General features: G+C 35.3%; 1 protein-coding gene across 1 annotated transcript in view; it reads left to right on the top strand.

The window, feature by feature from the left end:
• The first annotated feature begins 307 nt into the window (after positions 1-307).
• The window catches only part of nf2a (NF2, moesin-ezrin-radixin like (MERLIN) tumor suppressor a), a 32,042-nt gene continuing 22,526 nt past the window's right edge, over positions 308-9,823 (top strand). Inside the window, exons 1-4 of the mRNA XM_059549556.1 lie at positions 308-465; positions 812-1,188; positions 6,054-6,179; positions 7,175-7,297. Coding sequence (XP_059405539.1) covers positions 1,075-1,188; positions 6,054-6,179; positions 7,175-7,297 — 363 coding nt within the window. The 5' untranslated portion in view covers positions 308-465; positions 812-1,074. The remainder of the gene's footprint in view (positions 466-811; positions 1,189-6,053; positions 6,180-7,174; positions 7,298-9,823) is intronic.

Genomic DNA, 9,823 nt, shown 5'->3' with positions numbered 1-9,823 from the left:
AAACTTTTTAAAAAGTAATAATCGTTTTATGAAACATAAAACATACGTACACAAGTGATGTAGCCAACCCTCTTTTTTTTCTACATTTGCTGAATGTTCAGTAATATGTAATAAAACAGTAATATGCTGCTTCTTAGCTTTACATTTCAGAAATATTTTCTGAAATAGTTGATTGGACGGTGTATTTGAATAGTTGATTGGATGTATGTGTGTAATTGTTTTTTTATTTATTTTGTATTATCACTGAAAAAAATAAAACGGCAACAACAAAAAAACGGGCTTGAATGACGCGCGCTATTGCGCATTTCTTCCGGTCTCTTCGTGCACGCGCACGCGAAGTTTCAGCTGCATTTTTGTTTGTTATCCTGAAAGAGTCAAACCAGCTGATCTGTTTGTGTGTCAGGTGTTTAAGCGGGCGTGAATCACACACACTGCGGGAAATCAGCTGTTTTTACAGCTCAACAGGTGAGTTAGCAACCAGTTTACAAGTTGTCAGGCCAATTTCGTCAATAATACCTCACAACAAAAAACAATGAGGCATGAAACCGTAGGTTAGCCTAAACAAGCGTATATGAGCACCTAAAATGTTGTTAAGGCGTGTAAAAGTTCGTATTTTGCTACAGGAATGTATACTTGAGTGTTACGTAATAGGTTAACGTTTGTTTTGTTGTCACTTAATATGTATTTACGCCTACAGTAGCTTGAATGTACGTTAGCTTCTTTTGTCTATTGTTGTAGTAACGTTACATGTAACGTACTCATTTACTAGCTAGTAAACTTGTGCTCTTGTCTTTTTTTGATCTTCTTACAGGCTTAATGAAGCTTTAGAGAAAGTAAATAGGGATAATATGTGTCCAACTACTAGTTACCAGCGAACGCAGGTGGTTTGACAACGTCCTGCCTTTAGAGATGCACTTTAATCCCATTTTTGTTACATTGGCCAGTAATGCTAAATTATAGCTTTTAACCAGAGTTCAACTCTATTGTATTTCATCATAAGCTATGCTTCAGATAGAGAGTTAGTAGACAGGTTTATGTTGTTTCGAGGAGGAAGGTTTCCCATCAGTAACTATTATGGCAAGTGTCTTTGCATCAAAAATGGGTCTCGGCTCCCTTCGGAGGAAACAAGCCAAAACCTTCAATGTCACAGTTGTTACAAAGGATGCAGACTTGGAGTTCAGCTGCGAGGTGAGTAGCAAGTGTTTTGTTTCTATGTGCTGAATTATCTTTAAACTGTGTACATATCACCTTCACATTATTTTATGGGAGTAAACCTTGTTGTAGCCTACAACCAAACCTGGGCTGTAACCAGAGGGCATATATGCTTAACTTGGGGAAGGCACCAGACAGTCGACATTTTAACGTCCCCACTCAGTGTTGTTGTGCCCTTGAGCAAGTCACTCAGCCTGACCTGTTTCTCCAGGGGAGCTGTCTCCTCGAGCTGCTTTAATGTTGAGGCAGTTCAGTGGCCTTAAGGAATAGCTCTTCCAAAATGTGGAAATGGTGTGATTGCTTATTCCCTTCATGTCATTCCAATCCTGTATTACTTTTCTTTTTTCACAGTTTAACAAAATGAGTACAAGCTACAGCTTGCATGCAGCGAAAGAGGATGATTATTTATATTACCAAGCTATTAGAAAAGTGTACCCTATAAAAGTGTACCATGTGACTTGTTGTGCACTGTATTCTAAGTCGTCTGACAAAGCAATATTTCAATTAAATAAAATAAAAAAAGTTAACCTTGTGAAGCTTAACATGAAATGATAGTCAGAAATATTTGAAAAAAGTCTTCAATGTTTTTTTGACTGCCATATTTTATGGCTCATGACATGGTGAGAGTACAGCAGATCAGTTGTAAGTCAGCATCTCCCAATAACATGTCTTAGTAAGATCATCAAAGCTTGAAGTGCACTGCAATTACAATGATGATTGAGAGATGAACAAATAAACGTTCCACAAATGTCTGATGTATCAGGCAGTATTTGATACTTACAACTTAAGGTTTTCTTAAAAGAAAAACAAAATATACCGAAACCTAAATTGCTTCAGTCCAGAAAGTGTTCATCTTGAAATATTACTAACAATTATGTCTTCTTTATAAAAAGCATTTTGCAACAAACACTTAAGTCACGACCTAAAACAGTGTTTTTTTATTATTATTATACTAAAAGGCCGTTTACTTGGTAGAAGGATATAAACCATCAACCAGATGAAATAAGGCATATAATAGAAATAGACAGCTGGAGTGCTTAGGTTAATATCAACAATAAACAACAACTTAATTTGGTTCTGTTCCTCAAACAAAGCTATCGCATGGCTTCAGAAGGCTAAGAAATATAGTTATATGGACTGATTTTTTTTTGTCCTTTTTTGTAGCTTGGCAGTATAAATCACCATTCACTTTTTTTGTGTAGAAAACAGACGCTTGGACCTTCTGCCTAACATCTATATATATATTTATTTTTTTAATATTAAAGAAACATTTTCTTATAAAATAATCCCATAAAGTTTTCAAAAAACGCTCATGAGTGCTTGCAGGGAAAACTAAAACAAACATACAAATCTACAAAGCAAGCAGCATCCTGTATGGCAGTAATCATCATTCCCACGTATAAAGGTGTTTTGTACACACTGTGTATCCGGTGGGAGTTCCGCAGGCATTCAGATGACTCCTCTGTGGAGCTGCACTTCTTTTGCACTCAACTTCTGCTGAGTTTCTTGAAGGAATATGCCCTATTTTTACACAGAAACCAACTCTGGGAGTGCTTTTGAATTAAGGGAAAACAGATGGTGGTAAGAGAACCGTGTGACAGACGGGGACCATGAGTTAATGTCCCATGAGGCAAAGTGGTCCCACTCCACAAGACCCTGTGTACTGCTCTGTGCCTGCCTGTCTCTCATTCTGTTTTGATCTTTCTCACTCATTAACAGTATTTCCTGTGGTAGTAATGAGGTTTTGAGGGATTATGGATCATGGTTCTGTTGTTATATAATATACCAATAAGGTGTTATGTACTACAAAGTGGTTTTGGATACAAAACTAAATGTATATTTAGAATTGAGGGAGCAAGTTGTAGCTGTTATTGTTGGCTTTATTCTGATTTATTATTATTATTTTTTTATTGTTCTTGATCTCCAATCAATATTAAGGCAATATTCCAGGTTCAATCTTTTTTAACAGCATCTGTGACATAATGTCGATTACCATACACTGTATTTCTGATTTACTTTCAGTTTGTAAAAATCATTTTAACATCAATTGTTTCAAGTAATACACTTGCAATGGGAGTCTGTGGTGTTCGGATAGTTTTAAAAGCAGAAATATGCAGCTTTAACTTTTTAAAACTTATTCTTTTGAGCAAAAATGTTATTTGAGTGCATTGTATTACAGGTTTTATAAACTAAGGGGTCAATTTTTTTTTTTGTGTGTGGTAAATATCAGCATGTATGTATGAGATGCAGAGCTTAAACTTTAATATTTAACCCAGATATATGTTTGTATCTGCACAGGTTTAAACCATTGCATTTGATTTTAGCATTACTGAGATTATATTTTGGTGCATCTTCATATTTCCAAAACAACACCACTTGGTGGCAGCATGGATTTGTAAAACACAACCCATTTCTCCCTCTGCAGTCACTATGATTTTATTGCCTACCATTGAAAGCTAATAAGCCCATCACCAAAGTCATCTACAGGGCTTGCTAAAACCACAATTCATGCTATTTTCAGAAGGCTTTGGTGTATAGTGATAGATATTATTTCACAATAACAGAAAATGGTCCCTAAACAGTTCTGAATAACATCACCAAGATTCTGAAACTAGAGGAAAAACCATAAAGCCAGTTTTATTTATTTATCCTAAATGTTTTCTTAGCATGCTATTAAAGTGAAAATGGACCTCAGAAGATGGTTGTTACAATGCACAGATTCTATACAGATTGTCACTTAAAATAAAGTGTTTCATATTTTCTTGTGCTTCAGTTTAAGCATTGTCAGGTGCAAATTATTGGAAGTACAGTGCATATTTTCTATTCAATATTAATATTAGAATATTAGCGCTATAGGCTAAAATTTAGTGTAAGTCATCTCTGTGTGCTAAAGGTATTGCACATAGTATTGACCTCATCTAATTTTGTGCTGTGTAACGAGAAAGACAGTCTTGTTGTAGCTCAGTCAATATAATCTGATTTGGGGTAATAGCCTGGGGTTCAATAGTGGATAAAGACAGGAGTTTGGCTTTGAGGTTACTGCTTTTGTACTTTTTCTTTCTTGTGCTGTTATGCTGTCAAGGTGTCAGGACTTTGTGTTTTTTTTTTTTTGCCTAAAAAGCCACATAACTTCTCTGCTGAATATTTAGGACAGTGAGTGAACACTTTTCTACACAGACACACCTCATTTCTCTGTAAATGTTTTTACCAGCCAACGGTCGTCCTTGAAGGCAGCCGCTGGTCAGCTTTCTAGAGGGGAAGCATCAGCATATTTAATTGGTTGGACTCTGGATGGCAGCATAATGTCATATGTTCTCATACATAAAGATTAGGCAAGATGAAACTGCACCTTGAAAAGCACCTTTCCCCGTTATGTTATGCTAATAAAGTTTGCGGTGTTGATGATGTTTGCATTACTCTCTGGAAGTTGTCAGTACTTATAACAGCCAGGTACTGTCCTCTGTGTCATAAATTTTAATCATTCAAGGTGACATATGTTGCAAGTATATAGCTCACAAGACAGTAGCATCTAGCTCAGCTGGGTCCATATGATGCCTAGTACACTTGAATCCTACTAATGACAAGGCTAATCGAGCACAGATGTCTACACAAGAGAATTATACTCACAACATGAGTTTTCTAATTGGTATTCTGCTGCTTATATACTCCTGCAGATTGCAAATTCTGTTTTTTGATGTTATTAAATGGACTCTTCCAATATTGGGAAACAGTTACTGATTACATGTAATCCGAATTACGTAATCAGATTCCAAAAATTAAGTGTTTGTAGTTTCATTTAGTTTTAAAATGCTTATATTCAGATTACAGTTACTTTATGGGTTACATATACACGCATCATTTTGACTTAAAATATCTCCATGAAGTCCCCCTGAGATTTTAAGTTTGTATTTGAATAACTGAAGTACACATTCACACATTTTAGTATTTTTGAACAGATTTTCTGTTCAGTTCCTTCACAAACCCTAGTGCGAGAAACATTTAATGCACTTAATGTTGTTGAAAATTGTTAAACCATGTGATAAACGAGTTCGGTCAAAAGTCTTTTAAAAGTTGTCTTTATAATCTAATTGAGAAAGATATAATCTCATGTGATTTGCAATCTGTAATGGATTACAGTTTGTAGGTAGTCTTTTCAGTGCTGTTGGAAAATAATTTGACTTGTTTTCTGGGGTATTCAGAAACCAATAAAATTAAATGATAAAGATGCACCCTAATGCAGGTGCTTTTGGTAGTAGTAATGAATGTTTTTTTGGTGCTTTATTGATTCTGTTCAAATATGCAGTATGCACATGACAAAGTCGTTTTAATGAGAAATAGGAAACTTGTGTGCGTCCACAGTTCTTCTCCAATTGAATATGGTATTTTTTTCCCCTGGCCTCCTGACAGTAGTCCTTCTGATAAAAGATGAACTGATATGTCTGAAAACGAGTGAATGCGCTTGCTGACAGCAGTGACTTTGTAATAACGCTTGGACTCATTTCTCTGCCTTGTGTCTACATGGTCTGTGGAAATGAGGTTTTTCAGGGAATGTCGATGTTCATTATACTGGAGTTGTTCAGATTCGTGGTCAGTCTGAATTCGATTAATCTGCCGCAATCCCTACAGAGTTTTTAGGTTGTTTCCTATAAGGGCTTCTTGAAATTAAAAGTGGGGTTTTATTGTGTTCAGTCCATGTCTGTCTATATGTCCTGGCCCCAACTTGTTGTTTCAAAAGGAACTACGACACAGACAAAAAAAATAGTTTCAAATTCATCCTATGGCGCAGAAAGCACCTTTAAAGCTTCATGTTACTAACCTTTTCTGTAATCTTGTTTATGCAGCTGAAGTGGAAAGGAAAGGATCTGTTTGAACTTGTGTGTCGGACACTGGGACTCAGGGAGACCTGGTTTTTTGGTCTGCGGTATGACGTCAAAGACACTGTTGCATGGCTGAAAATGGACAAGAAGGTAAAATGCTCATCTTAAACTTTCTTGTGCTTTCAAAAAATGTCAGTCTGATAAATTCTTGAGGAAACGATTGGGAAACATTATTCTTTTATCATTTATAATCAATCAGTATATCATGATGTTTTAATTTACTTAATTTAGGCTTTTAAATAAGCTTTTTAAAATATTTTTGATAGATCATATTCAATTGTATTGTGTAATGATATGCATTACCTTTCAAAAAAAAAAAGGTCAGTAAGAAGATTTTTTGATATTTTTATTCAGCAAGGATGCACTAGATTGATCAAAAGTGATAATACAATATTTTGCATGAAAAAATAAATTTCAGTTTCAAATAAATGCTGTTTTCAACTCTGTATCAAGAATTTTGGGAGAAAAAAAATTACCACAGTTTCCAGAAACAAAAAATATTAAGCAGCTCAGCTGTTTTCAACTTTAATAACAAATGTTTATTGAGCACCAAATCAGAATATTAGAATGATTTCTGAAGAATCATGTGAGACCGAAGCTGAAAATATAGCTTTGCCATCACAGGAATAAATTGCATTTTAAAATATATTAAAACAGTTATTTTAAATTGTAATAATATTTCACAATATTACTGTTTTACTGTTTTATTTTGATCAAATATATGCATCCTTAGTGAGCATAAAAGTTTTCTTTTAAAAACACTAAAACATCTCAATGAGTCCAAACCCTTGAAAGGTAGTATAAATACAAACAGACTGTCTTGAAAACCTAACCAAAAAAAAACAAAATCCTACTTTGGTACTACCATGGCAATATGATGATATTGAAGGCTTGCACTTATTCATGTACCATGCTCTTTTCATGGTACTTCAAAGAATGCTATAGTACTACTTTAGGACATGATATTATCATTTTTGTCATTTCCAACAATGTGGCAGTCTCTTGGTATGTTTATTTTTTTTTCAGTGGTATATAAAGTGTACAAGGCACAGCACAACATTTGTCATGACTTATCTATGTAATAGGTTTTGGATCATGATATGCCCAAAGAAGAGCCTATTGTGTTTCATTTCCTGGCCAAGTTTTACCCAGAGAATGCTGAAGAAGAGCTGGTGCAAGACATAACACAGCACCTCTTCTTCCTGCAGGTGAGTCATGGGCTCAGGTGGGTGTAGCTGGACTACAGCTCAAATTAATTGGGATTTTTTGGGTGTGTTGCCACTTCTATTGATAAGTGGATAGAGAGAGGACAGGAAATGATGGAAAAAGAGGTGACTCAAACACACGTGTGCATGGCTTCAGAAAATTTCCTCGCATTAACATGTATTCTTAATCAAACACCCCAGATAGGTTTTTCATAACCAAAATCATGCTGTTTATGTCCTGGGATTTAACTTGGTGACTTCTCTGAATTTCATGATGGATGTCAGCTCAGCTGGCTTATCGGGACTTTCTTTGTTATTCATCATTGTGTGTGGTGAATGTGTGTATCAGTTTATATGAAAGTCAGTCTGCGTCAGGGATATTATAATGCACCTTATTGCAGAAGGGTCATAAAATCTTCTCAGTCTGATTGTTTATGGGGCAGATTCGAATGCTTTTGTTGCATTCGTACTTGCCTTTGTAAACAAAGATTTAAATTCAGTTGTCACTTCCAAAACTTTCAGTGTGCATCTGACCCAGAATATTGAATTTAGTTTTTATATTTATTTTATTTAAAATTTAATTGAATTACATTTTAGTTTTCACATTGTTATTTAGTTTAATTTGTTTATTTATTAATGTTTCATGTTTAATAATCCAGTGCTATTGATATGTTTAATATGCATATGTTGTACATAGATTTCTATAGGTGTCATGTTTTATAATACGTTATATATTGAAAAATAAAAATGAATTTGTATTTAGGTTTTAGAGTCATAATAAGAATTTTAGTTTAGATTCTTTTTTTTCCATTTATGATTAAACAGAATTTTCTTTTAGATTAATTTTTGGGGGGTTTTCCTTAACAATAATAACCTGTTTGTGATTAATTCTGCCAACTTTGTGTTGCAAGCTTAACTCCTAACCCCTTCATGCTCCAAAAGCATGAAAATCGATGCACAGAAAATTGTTTTGATATCTGCATAGTGTTGTACGTAATTAATCTAGCTGGGCTGTAAGTATTGTTTGTACACAAGAGCAGGTGATGATGTGTCACTGACCCAAACTGGGAAGCCATTTCATTTCAATAGGCTTGGCAGCAGAACCAAGCTCCCGTCTTTGGTTTCTCGGTGCAGTTCTGTGTGAGAGAGAGGGTTGAGGGCTGTGCTGTCTGTGGGTTCAGCACACTCTTTCATTGTTTGGTGTGATTGTGTTCAGCCATGTGGAATCGGTGTGCTTCACATCAGGGCTCCTGTCTCTGATTCTATGAGCCCTGGGGAACACCTCCCACAGTAATACGGCTTCCTGCCGAGATTCGTTTGGAGCGATCAGAAACTATTAAGAAATAACACCTTGATTATGAGCACATTATCAATCATTTCATTGAGCGAGCTGGTTGCTCAGCATGGGAGGTAAATAAGCACCTGTTTTGCATGCATTAATTTTCAGTACAGTTTTACCCAACAGTGTTGCCACAACATTTGTATCTAATGTTATGGCAATTTGCCCTTCACTTTACAGTGCTTGTAGCAATCTAGTAGATTAATGCATTGTAAAGGGCACATGATGATGCTATGAACATTCTCAGAGAGAGTAAGTAGCTTATCTCCACATCGTAATGGGAGGTAGACCCGCACCGCTTCAGAATGGCAATGCACTCTGAAAACGAATGTAATGAATTCTCGAAAAATGCTAATGAATTCTGGGAAGAGATTGGAGAACGGTGAGTCTGTTCTCTCTTAGCCTCTACCCTCTGCTCGTATGTACTGTAGGCTTGTGATAGATCCACATGTTTGGATGTGCAGATCCTATTTAAAATGCTTGCCTGGATGAGCTCTTATCAGAAACGGCCAACCTTCCCAGACTGTGCGCAAATGTGATGTCACATTTGTAAAGCAGATTGAAAAGACGACCTTAATAGCCAGAACCTTTTTGACCAGTTATTGACACATCGCATGCTACTTTTGTGACTGATTTCAGACTTGTAGTCGGTTGACAGATAAAAGAGCAAGCATGAGGATTTTTTTAATATTTGAAAGGGATGGTTGGGAAGCAAGTCTTAACAGGGGTGGTTTACCTGGAAACAAAAATTCTGTCATTATTTAGCCAACACGTGTTGTTCCACTTTCTTGCATTCATGGAACACAAAATAATTTTTTTTTAAGAATATCCTGACCACTCTTTAAAAATATAACAAAGGTGAACGGGGAGTGTGAAAATACAAAATGAAAAAAGTATAATAGAATAAAACGGCATAGAATGTAAGCCTTTATTGCGATTAATGGGTTATGTGTACATTTTAGGGTCAGTACGTTTTTTACAAATATTTTTTTTAAAGAATTCTCTGATGCTAAAGACTGCATTTATTTGGTCAAAATACAGTAAAATGTGTTGTATTGTTAAATATGATCACAATCTAAAGTAACTATATTGTACCCAATAACTTATTTTATAACGCATTTTAAATGTAATCATTCTAATACGCTTTTTTTCTATTTTTTTATAGAAAACTTTTTTTTCAGCAGTCTTTG

This window comes from Carassius carassius, chromosome 5, assembly GCF_963082965.1.
Source record: "Carassius carassius chromosome 5, fCarCar2.1, whole genome shotgun sequence".
Classification (NCBI taxonomy): Eukaryota; Metazoa; Chordata; class Actinopteri; order Cypriniformes; family Cyprinidae; genus Carassius; species Carassius carassius.
The sequence above is the reverse complement of the archived record's forward strand: the minus strand, read 5'-3'. Positions and strand labels throughout refer to the sequence as shown.